General features: G+C 42.6%; 1 protein-coding gene across 15 annotated transcripts in view; it reads left to right on the top strand.

Moving 5' to 3' along the window:
• Positions 1–13,825, top strand: part of TRAF3 (TNF receptor associated factor 3) — a 70,202-nt gene extending 56,377 nt beyond the window's left edge. For 14 of the 15 annotated variants that reach the window (XM_050335431.1, XM_050335438.1, XM_050335433.1 and 11 more), the window contains 2 exons: positions 4,677–4,851; positions 6,076–13,825. In XM_050335431.1, the coding sequence (XP_050191388.1) occupies positions 4,677–4,851; positions 6,076–6,647 (747 nt within the window). In that variant the 3' untranslated portion in view covers positions 6,648–13,825. The remainder of the gene's footprint in view (positions 1–4,676; positions 4,852–6,075) is intronic. The other variant, XR_007631446.1, reaches the window with a different exon arrangement.
• The last annotated feature ends 5,288 nt before the right edge of the window (positions 13,826–19,113 follow it).

The following is a 19,113-nucleotide window of genomic DNA, read 5'->3' as shown; positions in this document are numbered from 1 at the left end:
TTCGTTGTGTTTAATGGAGCAAGATACTTCACTAAAACACTGCAATTACCTAGCCTGTTAAAACAAAGAACCGTGTTTAAAAAGTGAAAAGACTGAAAACAGAAATTTTCTCTGAAGAATTATTATTTTAACTTCTAAAAAAAAGCCTGCTTGAGGAACTACTGTCAAACTGGAGGACAAGATTAGCACCTTAAAACTGTCATGGATAATGTATCTTTCTTTTCTACTTGCTTGTATTTTTAAAAAAGTACAAAGCATGAGTGAGATCAGTCTGGTGTGGATTTAATTCAAATGTAACATAATGCATTTGAATACACTTTTTAAAAATCCACGTTTCTGTTGTCCTTCTGAGGAAAATGTATCTAATTATTCCTTTGCCAGTAGGTCTGAGTTTCTTATTCTGTGGTCTGAATGATCTGACCACAAGCCAGCATCAGACTAGAAACCCTCTGGATGCTCTGCCATTGGTGCTCAGCCCAAGCTGAAATTCTTTGCTCAGTAGAGCAGACTTGGAATGTGGGTGCTGGGAATTTGTGTTAGCTTGCATGATACTAACCACAATTAGGGAAACCTCAGGAGATATTCAGCAAGCAGCTGTGGAGGTATCATTTACACATTACTGTAGTATGTCTGCTGCTAGAAAACATGGCTAAAATTCAAAGGGGGTAGCACATTCAGGAGCTCAGAGCCTGGAGACCCTCAATGATGATTTATAAGGAAACTTTCAATTTTGGCAACTGCAACGTTTCTCCTCACAGTACAATATTTCTTTCCATGACCTGCCCACATAGGAACCAGTTTAGCCTGCCTTAGTCATTGTTACTTATCCATTGATGGGATATGGGTTACAGTATTGCATTCTGACACTGGCAAGCCAATCCTTTTATGTACTGATATTGCTGATTGAATCTACCAGGAGGTAAGTTAATTTGTAAGCCTGGAGTTTTTACACATGCTGTCTCAATGGCCAGCGATGAGAGTAGAAATGGAAAAAAACATAGAGCAGAGTTTTTCATTATTGTCTTAAATAACAGACTGCAGTATCTTTGATTTCCTCGAGTTGTAGGTGTTAGCAAAATCAATTTTGAAATGGTTTGTTTACAGAAAAAAAACCAAACAAACTAAAAAACCCCCACTACAAAGCAGCACATTCCAACTGGTGGCTTTTTGGTGGTAATAAGAACTGGAGAGGATGTGTTTTGCTCTTTTTTTTCTCTTTTTTTTCTTTTTTTTCCCCTCCTCTCCTTTACTTCCTTTTGCCAGCTCTTTCAATTCAGTTATTTTAAGCCAAACTGTATTTCAAGGCTGTTTCAACCTGATTCCTTCCACTTAGTGGAATTTCCCGGTTCAGTCAGGCCTGTTAAGGGCATTTTGGAAACACACCCCGATTTGTTTTTTCCTGGACAAAACAATTAGCCTCCTTCTGCTTCCTACCAGGAGTGGAGGGAATTAGTTACCTGTTGTGAGCCATTCTTTTCCTGGGTTGCATTGAGCAGCCATGGTTACACAGGAGCCCCAGACACTGAACTAACCAGTTCAGGTCTGGGCAAGGCATATTTGCTTAGTCCCCCAAGACCTATGCATGCTAGGAGTTTTCTAGTACAGTTTCAGTATTAGCTGTCATGTAGCCTGGGGAGCAGCGGTGTCACTGAGCTCAGCTGGAACCACCTGCACTGTGAGGCGTCTGACACCACCAGTGTTAATGCATCGAGGGTGTCTGGTCACTGGCAGGAACCTCAGCCTTGATGTTTTGTTTTCAGATTAATTTTCTATAAGCTGATCTGTAGGGAAAGTGTTTTTATCAAGGGTATGTGATACTTTTACGACTGCTGTCATGTGGAAAGGAAGCTTCACTTGTAATACTGAGTGTATGGAAGCATATTAGTAAGCCAAGTCTTAAGCTGTGTGTGGACATAAGGTACTGAATGACAAAAGAAACAGTGACCTTATGAACATGAAATGATTTGATCAGTAATATGTTCCTTCAAAGGAGAAGGACATATGATTTGTTTCCTAGGTCAAGTAGCACCTTTTCTAGTCTGTTTTTTAGCTTTACAGTTTTGCTCCATCAATTGCAATGGAAAGGTCCATTAGGAGGAAGAGAACTGCAAATATAACTCTTCAGTTCCTCATGACATTTTCTAAGTTTTTTTAGTAATAATAGTGCTAAAATTCTGGAAGTTGTTAATTAGAAATACCAAACAACACCTAGATGAAAATCAACATCAAGAGGAGCCCTTGATGGTTTGCTAGGCATGTAACTCAGGATTGATGATCTGGAGAGGTCAGTTGCTAGAATAAAAAGTGCATGCAGAAAATTGATATCTACTTGAAAATTTATGAGTACAGTGCGAGACATCTGTGTGCTTTCTAATGGAATAATTAGAGTGAAAATCTCCACTGCTGCATTAAATTCAGATTTAGTACATCAGTATCTCCCAGCATGGGGGAGGTTGACTCCCTGTAGGGTAAAAAGATAGAGATCCCAGTGCTTTTTAAAAATAAAATAGAAGTCTTATATCTGATTATTTTGTATCTCTTGAATTCTCATTCAAGGTACAGGAGATAAAATACTACACATCTGCCAGTATGAAGTAGAAGCAGCTTAACCAGAATTGGTTTTGCATGTACAAAGGTAGAACGTTGCACACAGATGAATGGAGAGAAGTTGATCCCTAATAACAACTTTTAGTAAACTTCTCCCAACAGAAGGATAGCTTACAGTTCCTCTGCATGTTTAGCACTTTACCAGTTCCTGTGAGAATGTGTTTACTCATTTTGTTTGATGCTGTGCTAGTGCACAGAGGTCCCAGCTGGAAATTAGAACATCTCTGCGTGAGGCAGTGTACAAACCCACAGCCGTGTTATTGTTCTTGCCTTGGGGAGAGGGGAAAGACCAGCCTTGGGCATATTTTGAGTTTATGTTTGAATGTTAACTGTGAACTAAGGGCCAAATCTTTTGGCTCTGCTCTTACAACATGCATTCAGGCCATTCAGAGGTGTGTTTCCTTTTGTATATATAGCTAATAGCCCTTGCCTGCTTTATTGTCTGATTATCGTCAGCCCCAGTGAGAGGGTGTGCCTGTGTTGGTAGGTGGTGAGTAGTATGTCCAGGCAAGCTGCTTCATCTATTTACTGGACCCATACCCCTGCATTTATGGCTCAGTGCACAGTTTTCCTTCACAAAGTCATAATTCTGTAAGTGAGATATCTAACTTGTTTTAAAACACCTACAATAGAAATAAGTAGTTAATCTCGAAATATGTTAGATTACTCAGCGGTTTTGAGACACAACAAAATAAGACTCCTAGAGCCGGGTTTTGCTAGCTGCCTCATCAAATTGACAGCCTTCAATTAATCGCCATGGACTTTCAGTGTAACTGAAACCACGTGATTAAAAGCAAATGGCTAAAAGGGGAAATGAAGGTGGCATGAGGCAGAAGGGTTTTCCCCGTCAGTGGGGAACATTGAATCCACATGGCTAACCAGAAGGCAAATGCAAAATAACTTAATTTTCTTGTTTTGTTCTCAACGGCCACTTAATTTTTTTTTAAGAACTGAAAAATCATTTTAACACATATTGGCACTATATGATGAAAAACTATAAAGTTAGGTTTGGAATTTAACTGTAGGTGGTAGCAAAAGTAGTTTCTTGTCTCAAATATTTGTGTTATCATTTGAACTTCACAAGTGATTTTGAGGTTCTGGCTAAAATTCCTGCTAGTCCAAATTAGCTGTGATAATGTGAAGTGCTATGTATTTCTTGCATCAGCTTTGAGGTAGACTGGGAAATATGTTCTTTATATTTGTAATATACTAAGGTGCTTGCAATATCCCTCTTTCAGAGAGATCTGGCCTTTCTGTATATTTTTTCTTGAGTATTGTATTTTATGCCTTTCCAAAACCAACTGGTCTTTTCCCCTTTGTTTTCTTAAAAAAACTCAACCAGCAAGCACCTTCAGGATGCATGGCTTATTCAATTTAGGAAGTAAGGGTGGGAATTTTAAAAGTGCTTTTTGGGGGCAGAAGTGGTCTAGTTGTGTTTAAACTCTCGAGGGCTTCTGCTATGGTTATGGGCACTTCACTTAACTTAGGCTTTGATGACTGATTTATGTGAGCTTGGAGCTTGCACATGTATGTACTCGTGCTCCATGTGTGCCAGAGTAATGATGTTTTCCTGGAGGAGTAAGTTATTTTGCTCACTCACAATGATTAATGTGTGCACATGAGCAGCCACTTGATTCACACCACGGTATGTTGTGCCCATACTTTGTTGCTTGAATACTCTCAAAGGAAACCCAGCAAGTATCAGCCCATAATATCGATCTGGAGACATTCAGAATACTGTTCTTACATTGAAAGGTTTAAAAAAAACCAAAACCACCTACCTTGGACAAGAGCACACTAACATTTCCCCTTTTTTAAAATAAGTCTGTTGTTAATTCTAATAGTGCTCTAATATTAATACCTGTGCAGCACTAAGTATTTTTTAAGTGTTTTATAAATACCTGGGCTATTCCTTTAAATTTTCAAGGTTTGTGTTATTAAAATGTTTTACATAAGCAAAACTTGCTTATATTGGGATTGAATCTTATTATCAGCGTATAATCCTTTTTTAATTTGCATAAATTAATGTCTTTGCATTATTTTAACTCGTGCACTATTATTTTATAAAGCGAGTGATCGACAGCCAAGCAGAGAAACTCAAAGAACTGGACAAAGAAATCCGTCCCTTCCGACAGAACTGGGAGGAGGCCGACAGCATGAAGAGCAGTGTGGAATCCCTCCAGAATAGAGTGACTGAGCTGGAAAGTGTTGATAAAACTGCAGGGCAAGGAGCTCGGAATACAAGTGAGTGCAAGCACAGTGGACTAAAGTACTCAGCAGTGCTGTTGAGAGAAAAATGGTGTCCTTTGAATGGCACTCCCATTGTGGCTTTTATATGGAAACATCAATAATACTGATTCTTCTGATTTTTGAGTAGGAGACTGTATTTCCTTTGTTGATAGTGTGGCATTGCTTCCATGCTGTTTCTTAGGTTTGATTCTTGTTTTTTTTTATTTTGTTTTATTGACCGTTCTCTTGATTACACTGTTAGTTCATTATAAACAGTTTCTCAATCGATCTTTGACAGGTAATAGCTTTCAGCAGCTTCTTTAAATATGGTCTTGGTGTATTGACATCCTGTTTTACTACTCTTCTCCCCCATGAATGGATCAACAGTATGGTTATCCACGTGAAACCACCCATCCTGGTAGCTGCTACAGAGGGGGGTTTGGTCCTAGGAGAACTGTGAGATCTGCTTAAGAAGAAGGTTATTGTTGTGCTTGCTGAATAAAGTAAAAACTGGAGTTTAGCAAGATAGTGTAGATCATATGTAAGTGTTTAAATGACTTTAAGTGACAAAGAACTTAAAAAAACCTGCCTTATGAATTCATCTGCTTCTCAGTATTGTATGTTCGCCAGTTTTACCAGCGTGCAAAGATGAAGACTAACATTTTCACATAGGGGAAAGGGAAAACAGAAAACAGCCCTCCCTATAAACTAAATAAATTGCCATATAATACAGAGCTGAGTTTGAATTTTTTGCTCTTTTATGCTGAACTTTAGGCATGGTAACAGCTCTGCACTTCTAAGACAAGTAGTGCCTGAAAAGAATGTTTTGAGTGATCAGGGGTGCTTCTGAATTTCAGAGGGATTATGTAGGCTGTGTGACTGCTTCCAAGGTCTTCACTGATAAATATCAATATGCAGATAATGCTACTAAGTCTCCTCTCAAAAAATGGAAGCCTCAGTAGTTATATTGTTCAGTGACCAGAAAAAATTTGTTAGGTGTTTGATTATTTGACTTTTGCTGCATGTATGAGTTACGCCCACATTTGTAAAAATCCCAGTTAACCTAGATGCCAGCCAGCAAACTATTGCCTGTGGAGATGGCTTCATCAGTGGCCAAGTGCACTTTGGTTCTTGAGGAGGAAAGTGTTTTCATATACAATAGCAGCACTGGCAGTTTGATTTTTACAGTCTTTAGAAAACAGTGCTTTTCTCACCCCCATCCTTTCTTCTTTCTAACAGGCCTGCTAGAGACACAGCTGAGCAGACACGATCAGATGCTGAGCGTTCATGATATCCGGCTGGCTGACATGGACCTCCGATTCCAAGTTCTAGAAACCGCGAGTTACAACGGAGTGCTGATCTGGAAAATTCGAGATTATAAACGTCGGAAGCAAGAGGCAGTCATGGGGAAGACTCTGTCCTTGTACAGCCAACCCTTTTATACTGGGTACTTTGGCTACAAGATGTGTGCCAGAGTTTACCTTAACGGAGATGGCATGGGAAAGGGGACGCACTTGTCTCTGTTCTTTGTCATAATGCGTGGTGAATACGATGCTTTGCTTCCTTGGCCGTTCAAACAGAAAGTGACTCTCATGCTAATGGATCAGGGACCGTCTCGGCGCCACTTAGGAGATGCTTTCAAGCCAGATCCAAACAGCAGCAGTTTCAAGAAGCCGACTGGAGAAATGAACATTGCGTCTGGCTGCCCGGTCTTTGTGGCTCAAACTGTTCTAGAGAATGGAACGTATATTAAAGATGATACTATTTTTATTAAAGTCATAGTGGATACATCGGATCTACCAGACCCCTGACATACAATGGGGGAGGCAGATTATACAGAAGGCAACTCCGTTTGGGGGTTTTGTATCAGTTTGTCTTCAATCAGAGGTCCTAAAAGCTCACAGAACCACCTTGTGGAACAGACGGAAGAGTTTGAAGGCATAACTGCATAGGGTCCAATTGCGAAAGTAGCAACACATTAAGAAATCATACCATGGTATATTTTTTAATAGAACTAGCAACACTTGAGCTCTGAAGAATCACTTATCCCTCATGAGGATAATGATTATGGTCAGAGAGGATTTTTTTTAACTTATTAACGATCTAGTCAATTGGAGGTGAAAAGACATATACAGTATGTGCTGAATCAGTTACTGACTTTTATTTCTTTTAAGCTAGAATACAAAAAAAACCTTCACACGTGGGCTAGCTGGAAATTGTCAGCATGTTAAAAGAAGAAATGATGAAGTAATGTTGCAATTATGATATTCTTTGAAAAACTGAGGTGCAATCTTGTCTGAAATATAGTATATTGTCTTTTTAAGGCCTCATCTGGTCTCTGTTTTAATAATTACTTTGTCAGAAGATCTTGGAAAAGTATCCATGTCTTCTCAAAAGTATCTGAATCAAAATCATATTTTTATTTAAAGTTCTATTGTTACAGAAAACATTTTATTTTAAAACTGTTGATAGACTGATATTTCTTGGAAGAAAAATAGAAGATATCAAACACTGGTTATCACTTGTGATAGGAAAAAAAAACTATTCAATTCTGTTATTTCTCTTTAGAAATGTAAACCTACAATATATGTCGTAGTTAATGACACTATTTCAAAATTAAGGAAAAATCACTCATGGATGCTGTGCATCATTATCAGATTTATAATTGTTTTCACCCTAAAATAGGGCATTTGTTGAACTTTGGAGTTCTAAACGGAATCCTGTACATTTTTTAAAGTTCTGCCCCATGCTTTCCAATCAAGCTATATATGTTGCACATTATGCTGTCAGCAGTATATAGTATTTTCAGTATTGGGGAGGAGGATTAGTGCTGAAAAAAGCCTCTGTGTTCGTTCTGTACTAGCAACCATTGCTTCAAGACAAACCAGCGATGTCTTAATACAGTGATGGTGGCTTGCATGCATACATGTGCCTTAGATGTGCTGTGCTGCTTATAAACCATAGCTTTTTATTCAGATTAATTCTGATATCTGAAATGGTAGTTTAATTGGACTTCAGGCATAATGTTTAGCCTTGTCTTCAGAGCCCTTAGGTACCCTGTGATGTACAAAACGGAAGCCAAAGCCCGTTCCTTTGGCTTCTGGAGCTTCTATGACTTGGCCATGGTGGAATCCATCTTATTCAGGTGCCAAAACGTTATGCTCAGTGCTCCTATGGAGCTTGGACTAGACAGTCTCCACGGCCACTGTGAAGGCAGGCGACATTTTTCCTCTAATGCCTGTGGTTGTAAGGTGGCATCACTTGAAATGAACCCATCTGAGAACTCTGGGGCTGTGAACATCGATGCTCGTGACAGCTTCTCATAGCAGACAAGCATCCTAATGGGGAACGCACGGGCTTCCTTTGTGTAACAGCCTGAACTGTAGTGGAAAGCATTTGCTTGCCCTGAAACATGCTGATTGCAACCTGCTGTGTTCATCTGCTTCTATTTAATAGCCTGTGACAAGCGAGTCTAGAGACACAGCCTGACTGTGGTGCTCTTTAAAACCCACAAACTGCTTAAGCAGAGTGGACTTGCACCACCATGTTTTCAGCCTTCATGGGCTTAGACGAAAACATTGCATCTCAGCCTCTACTGTGTCAGGTTGTATCAGTTTTCTGCTTTATTGAGGCATAGTCGCAATTTTTGTCTAAGGTGCAGAGTTGAATTCATGCCTTTGTATTTCAGCTTGTCTTTGCCGTTGTCTTTTTTGGCTGTGCCTTCACACACAGTGCCTGCAAGAAGTATTTATGGATATACAATGCATGCTAAGTGGTCTTCATGGGTTTTCCAGGCACCTGCTAGAATACTGCCTGCTGCTGACCGTCCAGGCTGTCAGCAGCAACTCGTCTTCCTTTTCTTGCCTTCCATTGTCCGGGTACTGTACTCCCTTTATGGTACGTAGCTGTCAACAGGTGCAAGCTCAAATATGGAGGCACGTGCTGGCGTTTCATTTCTAGCACGGAAGGAAGGAGGATGTTCTGCACAAGAGATAAATATCTATAGATATACCCACATCTATATCTCTAGATATAATTGTATGGCACTTGCAGTTTTATGCAGGCTGCATAAGCAAACCCATCACTTACGCTTTAGGGCGAAGGTTCGCTCAACTTGTGTCATTTTAATAATTGTGAATGTAGGCAGCTGAGCTTTTGTGTTTGTGCATCACAGAATTTTACTGAAAACAGGATTCCCAAGTGGAAATGTCCAAAGGACTCTCCTCCCATTGCTAATGCATGTCTTGTAAACTTAAATGAAACCGTTTGGCCATCTCAAAACAGTTTATATCCTGTTTCGATCTGGGACTTGGAGGAGATTTCTAGTATAAGCAGGGCCCAGAATATTCTGCAGATTTGTGACTACAGTTTCCAACTCCTGTGACAGAATTGCGCTTCTAAATCCAGGCTCTTTTAAAAGAGGAGGAAAAAAGCGTTTCCAGCCTTGGTGATTGAAAGAGGACTTTGAAACATGCGAATGTGTAAACCAGTAGGGAAGTCTTCCTGAGTCTGCACACAGCCTAAACTAGTAGCTTTAAGAGATCTGAATATCTCGTCTTGGTGGGATATTGACTCAGAAACTTCATAGAGAAGTTTAAATACGAACACTGCTAACTATCTTAATGCCGATCACTGTAGCAGAAACATCAGTCACTGTTGTATTTCACAGATCTCTATGCTGCTTTCCACATCTCCCAAGTGCCAAAAGCACCAGCTGCCAGAATCTTCAGCTTCACTTGGGCAGCTTTTATAATGCAGTAATGTGCTATCGATACAAAAATATTTTTGCATATATGCTTTTTATCACAGTTAATAAAATGGAGGCCTACTGCACTTATTTTTTAAAACTACATGAAGCTGCCAGAGAATTTCCAGTTTGCCAACCCTGCGTACTGTGAAATCCAGGATCTTGCTACACAAATGTAGACACCGCCTGCTGTGGAATACCTGAAGCCTTGACTGTAACACCCCTTTCTCCGCAGAACTCGTGGGCCATCTCTGTAGAGTTCTTACTGTGTACATAGAAATCGGTTTCCTCTGCTTTCCAGCAAGGAGTATGTAGCATTTTGTGAAAACAAGGCCACTGTATATTCTCTAAGTTGAAAGGAAAAGATATCTGGTGCTTTATTCAACACTTTAAATTATTTAACTGTTTCCCTCATTGCTGAAATGCCCTTTTATCCTTTTCCTCTTTGTTCTTGACTAAGGTATCCAAAGTTTTCTAGGGGCTGTCTGTTTAAAGTGATTCTTGGGGCAACAGCCTGTCCCCATGTATACTCTTGAATCCTGGCTAACTCCTGGAGTGTGCCATTATTGCAAGGGGGTCCCAGAGTATTTGCATTACTTTGAACAGAGTTTCTTCAATGGAACCCTTTTGTCCTCTGCTTAGTAATTCTTAGCAGCACACAACTGAAGTCTCTTGCTGGTATTCTTTCTCCACGATGATGCTCGAAGTTACATTCTCTAGGGAGATTGCAGTGTGTGACAATCTGGATGTTGCCCTTTTTGTACACTCTTCAGCACAGGGTGAGTGCATCTGTTACCTAGAAAGTCTTGAATTCTAAACAGGATGAAACTATTTGGGTGTTTAAAGACCAACCTGCGATTATGATGCAGGACCATGCCTGCATTACTTCTCTGAACTAATTAATTGGGGTCTTGTTTCAGTTACTGTCTACATGGTACACCTTCAACTGCTGACTTACAATATGCAATGTTGATTTCAGCCTTGTACTGTAAATGTTGTTCTTCACAAAGAGAATGTGCAATAGGAGAAGGGAATGGTGGGTGGCATAATTTCGATGGAAAAAACATGCTAGCTTTCTTAAAATTATGAAAAAAACATGAAATGCAGCTTATTTCCTTTTCCTGTGGTGTTTTCTACTTGGAAAAGGAAAGATGAAGATATGTGCCTGTTTCTGTGCCTGGTGAACTTCTCAAATGCAAAGGTAATAGAGATTTGTGTTAGCTGGAATTTAAGTGCTGAACCCATCTTAGGTTGTGATTGTATTGCTCCTGTTTCCTCAGCTGGCCACAATTATGGCTTGTTGAGGTGGGAGCTTAAAAGCTACCACCTATTTGTATCTATGTTCCATCACCTGGGATAGGCATTTCACCAATAGTGCAGGGTTTCTGTTGATATTTTGTTTAGTTTTTAAAACACTGGTGCTGTTTAGTCCAAGACAGAGAAGCGTGTAGGGAGTGACAGAAATGTTGCCTGCACTGTAGAAGAGTGAAAAACGTGAGTGCAGTATTGATGCCTTGATATAACTATGCAAATATACAAATAGGTGAAGGGGGGGAAATTCTTGGGTTGCATACCTAATCTCTTAGTTTTTGCTCTGTAAATTACTTGTGTGTGTGTAGGTACATGCATAAACACACGGACATGCACGCACATGTATATGCAAAGTCTTTTCTTTATGTAGAAGTGATGAAACAAAACCCTTTCCTCCAAGTTTTACTTGGTCACTTGGTGCAAATATAACTTGCTGCTGCTAAGGGAGGATCTTGGCTAATGGCAAACTTTGGTTTCTTATCTTTCAGGTTTGAAGACCTGTATGTAGCAAAAACTGTTTAGCCTTTCTGAAGACCTTGAAATATAATTAAGGATGTATGTTCTTCCTCATGCTCCGATAATTTGGAGATTCCTGTATTTTAAACAACCATAGTGATGGGCAACTTTTTAATTGCAAATTCTTTTCTTTAATTTAGAAACAAAAGATGATAAAAAGCAGCTGGACCTCTTCCTGGAATTCCTATCCCGTTCAGTCAATACCTTGATATTCTGGTTGACCTAGAAGTCATAGCTGCTGCAATAAAAATGATTGGTTTGGCAATTTAATCTGTCTGAGAATAGTTTTTAATACTGTGTACAGTGTATAGCAAGTGCTACTTGTCTTTTCTGGAAAAAAGGAAATCAAGCATGAGATGTGAAGTGACTTGTCCAGAGTCACAAAAGGAATCTCCTGGAGCCGGGACTGAATGAGAGGTTCCAGTTCCCTAGTGTTATCTCCAAATCACTAGGGTTTACTTTTTTGATACATTTCTCCCTTAAAGGAACCGAAAAACAAGTTAACATACACTGAAGACCCACATCAGGACAGTAAGGGCTAGAATTAAACATACAAGCTGTCATGATTTGGGGTTGTGCATGTGTGGTGGCCCAGACAAGGGTTGCTCCTTAGGCAGTGCTTTGACAGCCTGCAGAGTGGAAGGCCAGCACAGCATATCAGTGTGAATAATAGCAGCAAATGTGTGTCCTACTCTGTTTGTTCAGAATCACCTAACAAAACAAGTCTTGTTTGATGCTCCTCTTAACTGAGGAGGGAGAATACCATTTTACAGTGAAGTGGGTTCATCTTTGTTCTACCAGTCAGTGTGACTGACCATTTCTTTCTTGTGGGGCTTTCTCCCTTTTTCTGTAAACCAAAATCTAGAGGGCTTAATTGTTCTTTCCTGCCTCTTAATCCAGGCCTTTGCTGAGAAGCACCAGATGGGAAGGTGATGGAAAACTTGGGACTGTTGATTCAGGGACATCCTCTTAAGATTTAGAAGAGTAGAGATATACAACACATAAGGGATCTGACTATTCCTGTTTCTCTTCTAATTTATGGTCAAGACTGCAGCTTCTGTCTTCCATTTCATGATGTCAGTGTAGATACTAGGCTGTGTTTTTTCAGTTTTTTTCCCTCCAAGTTAGGATTAGTTCCTTAGGGTTCAAATAAGTTCTAAATTTCACAGAGAAGCACCTGAACCAAAACCTTGGATCCAAACATCCCAGACTTTACGTGGAATTCAAATCTGGATCCCAACTCTGTGGCTTACTAACCTACCCGTTTGGGGAAGGGTTTGTTGTCTCTATGTGGTGTTCGTGTTCTTGGTCCTTTGGAACTAAGCTTTTAATTTGGTTGCCAGTTCTGCAAGGACTTTTTAACTTCTTAGGAATGCCGGTGTTCACACGCTCCATTGCTGGCAGTGTGATGCGTAGTGATAAAATTTGACTCTGTCTAAGGGTTACTGAGATAAACCAGCATTATCATTCGTAAGGGTCATTTTCTTGCGTAGTGTTCCGAGCTTTGTATTTGAATATAGCTCGCACCTGAAAGGACACGTGTTCCAACTATGACCTGCATCACTGGCAGAGAGTTGTGTAATCTGTACTTGTGGAATGGGAAGGTACAAGCTTCCATCGTTGCTGATGCATCGTGTAATCCACCTGTTTTGTTTTTCTTATAGCTGTTGTTTGGTTCGGTTTGTTTGTGGGTTTTTTTTCAGTTTTATAGAAACAAATATGGGGACGTTCAGGATTTTTTCTACAAAGTATAAAACTCCAATGAATTAGTGGTGACTAGAGAGCTGTGAAAAATACCCTATTAGGAGATGATGGGCTAAATGTAGGTCCGTTTCTCTTAGACAAGTAGGATAACCATTAAGATGCATGGAACAATATAATAATCAGGAAAACTAAAGCTGAAATTTGTTTCCAAGAAATTCTGTAAGAACTATCTATGGAAAAGACATCAGTGATTGAGAATAATGTACAAATTAATGTGTTTGAAACTTGTGTATCCATTTCTTTAATCTCATACTCTTCAGTGAACGGTACACTTGTGTTCAGTTTTATGATCAAAAACAAAGACCAAAGAAGGCCAGCCTCATTTGATTGTGTATATTCTGCCTGTCTTAATTATCAATAGCTGTAAGGATACAGTGCAAGTGATCTGGTAACCAGTGGTTCTCGTCCTTTTCTTTTAGGGGGGAAAACAACTTTAAAATGTATAATTTATTGCTCAGCAATAACCATGTTGTTAAAATAATAAAAAAAAAAGGAATTAGCAACATGTCTTAATTTCCCAATAGCATTATTATATGTTGTATTTCAGTTTACTGTATATTGTGTTTTTGTATTTATTTGTGTTTGGAGGTCTTGCTATGTCTTTTTGTGTTTAAATGCTAATAAACAAGGACAGTGTGTAAGAGTGTAGAATGCCGAACTCTGAAATGCTAAACTGTGTTATTAAAGGAAAAATAAATAAGTAGGAAATCATATTTTTTAAAAAAAAACCTGGTGTGTTGAATTTGAATGACTGCTGTGGACTTGCAGATGGCCAAGGCACATCCTTTCTCCTCTGTGAGCCCGCTGTGCGTTGGCTGTTCCGTGCTTTGTGCTTACGCACCCAACAGACCTTTTCTGTGGCATTTCCTGTGCTCTGTACAGGTAACTTGCCATAACTTCTATCAGAGTCCTATTTTCCAGGTGCTAACTCTGCTAGAATAAACTAGGTGCTGGTGTTCATCCTAACATCAGTGTCAAGTGCAAATAGAGTAGAAATAATTGAAATGGCTTTTCATGCATCTGTGGTACACTGGTTTCCCAAAGAGGCGTGGGAGAGTCGAAGCATGTCTTGAATATCTGAAGATATAGATTTATTATTTTTTCTTTTCCAGTATCATTAGTGACTCCTCTCAACTCAGAAGTGCATTTCAGGGGTGTGTTTGAAATCACAGAACATGATGCAGTCTGTAAAAACAACACACTGTTCTGAAATGAGTGGAGCAACAAAATATTTCCATCATGTTTCAGATTCAGCCTAGTGATGAAAACCCTGAGCCCCAGGGGTGGCGAATGAAGCATAACACTTCTACTGAGCGCCACACTGTCCTTCTGTTTCTTCTTCCCTACTGTCCCTCCCACCCCTTTCTTACGGAAATTTCAATTTCCCATCTTTTACGTTACTGCAGGAGTAATACTGGGTTCAGCAATGCAGGAATGTCCTGTCTTTGCTCAGAGACAAGACTGCAGTATCCTGGCGAAAGCTGCTGCTGTGCTGCAGGCACCCAAATGTGAGTATGACCTGGCCAGCCCATACTGGTGCTTGCAGCAGGTAGTCTGAAAGTGCTGGGTGGCCACGTGCCCTTCCTTGATAAAATGGAGATGCCAGAGAAAAGACAAATGCAGGAAGGTGGGCATGGCGAGAGGAGAAGGTGGCACGCCATCCTCACTGTGTGCAGGATGTGCTGAGGTGGATGTTCCTTTCTGCTACTAAGAGCAGTCACTACATGACTTTCGGGATGCTCTGGCATCTGCTGCCCTGCTCATGACACTTTCCACTCCTCCTCCCACGGTTGGCACTCCAGGCTGTGCTGCCTGAAGCTCTTCACATCTCCTTCCTGTGGAGCGTGAAGGGGCGGTAGAATTCCTTGTTGTCTTAATAAAGTGGGTTACCTTCCAGCAGAGTTCTCTTGAGGAAGAGCATCCTGTGCTATCCCCAGGGCTGCTCCTCCTCCCAAACTGGGGAGCGTGATGCTGCTCAGACATGACATTTTTGTCATTACATCACTGCAGCAGGATATGCAGGGAGGAAACAAATTGCTTTGAACATGAAGGCAAACACCAAAATTGTCTCCTCGCCTCCCTGCTCCTCCTTCCCCAGCAAAGAATCATAATTGAAATGACACATTGAGACCCTTCCAGGTCCCAACAAGTCTTTATGAAGTCTTTATGACTGTCAGCTTTGTGGTGTGCTTTTCCCTCGTGGGCAACATGGTATTTATGGTGACAGGAGCAGAGCGCCAGCTCTGGGAGTGCCAGTGCGAGCAGCCAGGAGAGTGGGGTGAGCAGCACTCCTGGGATACAGAAAGTGTTGGCAGAAACAAACACTGCCTGAGCCTGGACCTGCTGCTGGGGCCATCTTTTGCAAGAACTGCAGGAGTGAAGTTAGAAATTTTTGAGGAAGTTTTCCAGAGTTCAAGCCTTTGGTTTGCTTGCTGTCCAGTAAGAAGAAGTCAGAGGTTTTGAAAATGCTCAGTCCTGCATATGGACCTATGTCCTGCTTTCTGCCTGCTTCAATGTGACCAAGTCCTGGGTTCAGTGATAAAAACGAGTGGTGAAAGAGATGATTTCCCCCATCCTTCCCCAAAGCCAGTTTTCCATGAGTCAGTTGTGTGGTTCCTTCCTGCGTGCCTGGATTGAGCCCTGGAGGCTGTCACTGTCTAGTAATGCATCTGGCTTGCCCTTGTTTGGCCCAAAGAGGTGATAACCTGAGTGTCTTCCTTTGACCTCCTTGGAAAATGTGTCACCTGGGGAGGCTGAGCCCACTCACATATTTGCTCCTTTGGGTTAGGTTCTGGCAGCGAACGTTGGATCTCAGTGCATGCTCTTGTGTGTCTTGTAGGCTCCCAAGAATGGGGAATGGCCCACACTGGGAGCTGAATTCCCACTGTCTGGCTGGTAAACACAGAAGAGACCTCAGGAACTGACTTCCACCCCACAGGCTGCACCTTGGCTTAAGCGATGTTTGAGCACAGCTGGCGGTGCCGGTTGCAGCGGGTGGAAATGTGTGTTTTGGCAGCACCGCAGTGTGACTGGAGGCAGGAGCTCTTTGCAGACTGGATTTCTACCAGATATTTCTACCTGGCTGGTGGAAATGGCCTCAGCCTCAGCATACCCTTCACCATCAGGTGAGGCATGAACCTGTGCCCAGTCCTGATGCTTTTAGCAGGTGTCCCTGGGGTAGGTAGTGATGGCTGATAAGAGGCATTCGAGGATAAAAACAAATCTCCACAAGCACACGGTTGGATGGAATGGGCTGGTTCCAGTGTGCAGTGTGGTGTGGGCTCAGGGCTGTGAGCTGCTTGCTCACATCCCTCCATCTGCACAGATCTCACTCCATAGCTGCTCCTCGAGGCCACCCCTAGCAGAAAGCTCTTGTTTCCCTGCTTCATGCTACACGATAAGAAGTGAGTCAGTGTGATAGTTCTGAGATCAAATGTGATCCCCTCCAGTGACTTCTCCTGCCTTGCTGCCCCGAGGGGAAGGTGACTGTGTGGCTGCTGGAGGCCTCTAAGCACTGGCGTGGAGCTCCAAAGAGAGTTTAACAACTCCACAGACTGACTCTTCAGCTCCCGTGATCAGCCCTGAAGTGAGGCCGTGCCTCTCCTGGCAGCACACACAGCTCCTCTGGCATTGGTTCTGGCAGTATAGACTGTGCTGTTGCACACGAAACTTTATCATTTATTTTTTTAAAATTAAAGGAAATCCCACAGGGGGATTTTCACTGATTGCTGCCAAAGCACTGCCTGCTTTGAGGGCAGCCATGAGATACAACAGCTAGAAGGGCTGTCACCTGCCAGGACACTTCTCCCCTTTTATTTCAGATTAGCTTCATGTTCAAACCTTAAGCAATGTCATACTGTGCCAAGGAAACTGGCAAACACTGTGTGCCTGGGTACAGCCCAGCCCCTGTAGGGGAGGTACCTTTGGCACCTGGGGTTTAGAGCCAGTTTTTGGTGTGCCTGTCCTCTCCCCTCTGAGCCACAGCCTGTAATATGGTTATTCACCATGCAATAATTTTCCCATGCACTTAATGACATTCTGGGGATGGTGCCATTGCTGCCTGGCTGTTTGGAGGGCTGCAGGTAGCATGTGTGTGTGGTGGGTGATCACCCACCTTGGGGACTGGTGCTCAAAGCCATTGCTGCTTCATGCTCAGCCCTGGGCTCTCTTTCCAGATGCAAAGTGCCAAGGCTGAGGGCTCATATCTTGTGTTGCAAGCTACAGATGTTTTAAGTAGTAAGAAGAGATGCAGCTGTGCAAGAGGGAAGTTCCAAGAGGTGCTGGATGTCCCTGACGGGCTTTAGAAGGTGGCTTTGCAGTCTGGCTGTGGGGAACAGCGTTTCTGACTTTGATACTCAGTGCTGGGAAGGTCAAGCATCCACTGTATGCTGTTTCCCCTCTGTGGTGGCAATGTGCTCACCCCAGGGGCATTGCAGGCATCCAGCACCAGAGAGCAGAAGGACAGGTGGGCAGCAAGGAGTAAAATGTGCTGATCTCTGCATTAGGGCAGCTGGTTTGATTTCTGGGGACTGCTTTCTCCTTCTTTTCTTTCATCTTTGTTTCACTCTGCCTGTAACTGCCTGATGCAAACCTCACTCCTGTGCAGCCTTCAGTTGTGCCTGCCTGGTCCTGAGGCACAGCAGCAGCATCTTGGGATGGCTGCAGTGACAAAAGCTGGGATGGAGAGGAGTGTGCTGTGGCCTTGGGGAGAGACCTGCAGCAAGGGCTGGGTTATTCTGTCCTCTTGCTCACAGCAGTAATGCTGCAGTGAGCAGCTGGCTCCTGTAATACAAGTTTTGCTGGGATTTCTGTCATTGCCCTGCCCTGTCCTATCCTAATGCTGGAGCAGGGGGAGCAGGGACTGTCCATCCTCGAGCAGGATTTCACAAGCCCTTGGATGAATTAATGGCAAATTGGGGATTTTATACCTCTGCCTCCTTGTCAGATGAATCCTGGCTCACTGAAAATCAAGTATCAGCTTTGCTGGGACCTGAGCTGCCGAACAAGCAGCGTGGAGAAGCAGCAGCTGCAGGGTACAAAAAGTAAAACTAAGGGCGTGGAGCACCCTGGGTTTCAGGGGCTGTGGCACCGCTCTCTGCAAAGGGTCCCCTGAGAGATTGCTCCCCTTTTGCCCAACCTGGCCATGCTGAAGGATGCTGAGGCCATGGACAAGCATGCACCTGGCCCTCTGCACACTCCAGTCCTTTCTTCAAGCTGTTGCTGCTGAGTAGCCATGATTTATATTTTTCCCTTCTCTATTAAAATACAGGGCATCTCACCGCAGCCAGCATTCACCCCGAGAGTCCCCTGGGAGAGATTTGTGAGTGGTAATTAGAGTGCAGGAGCCTTTCACCTCGAGGACATCTCTCAGTATTGAGCTCCCTGAACAGAAAGTGCTGACTGTGTTTTGGCTGATGCCCAGGCTTAGAGCTGCTGCTCAGGAGTTTTTTCTCTTGGCAGTTCGTGGTCCACACTTGTGACTCCAGTGGGGACACAGCTTTGGACAAGGGCACCTCCACGTTCCTTCACAGGGCACGGTGCATCATCTGGGACTGCACTGGGACCTCCTGGGGACAGGAGCCCCATGGCTCTTCTCACTCCTGTGCTTGCAGCAGAGCTGGGAATCAAGTGGGTGAAGGTTTTGGGAGATGGGAGATTATCCAGGAGTGATGGCTTCCTGGTCTCCACTCTCCTCCAGTCTGCTGAGTTGGAAGCTAGGAATCATGGGGAGCATGAAGGGTTGGATGGGGATGGTTTGCTTCCCCCTCCTGCACTCCTAAATCCTTGCTGGTGTCAGGTCAGAGCTTCTTGTGGTTTGTGACACCTCCACTGATGTCCCTTCCAAACACTTCTCCAGTCTCCTCCTCAGCCTCCAATAAACCCTTGCAGTCCCAAATCTTCTGCCCTCCTCCTGCTGGTGCCAGTGTTGGCTGAAGGGC

Source organism: Myiozetetes cayanensis, unplaced genomic scaffold (assembly GCF_022539395.1).
Source record: "Myiozetetes cayanensis isolate MyiCay16 unplaced genomic scaffold, myiCay2020 scf6-25, whole genome shotgun sequence".
Taxonomy (NCBI): Eukaryota; Metazoa; Chordata; class Aves; order Passeriformes; family Tyrannidae; genus Myiozetetes; species Myiozetetes cayanensis.
This window is presented reverse-complemented; position numbering and strand designations above follow the sequence as displayed.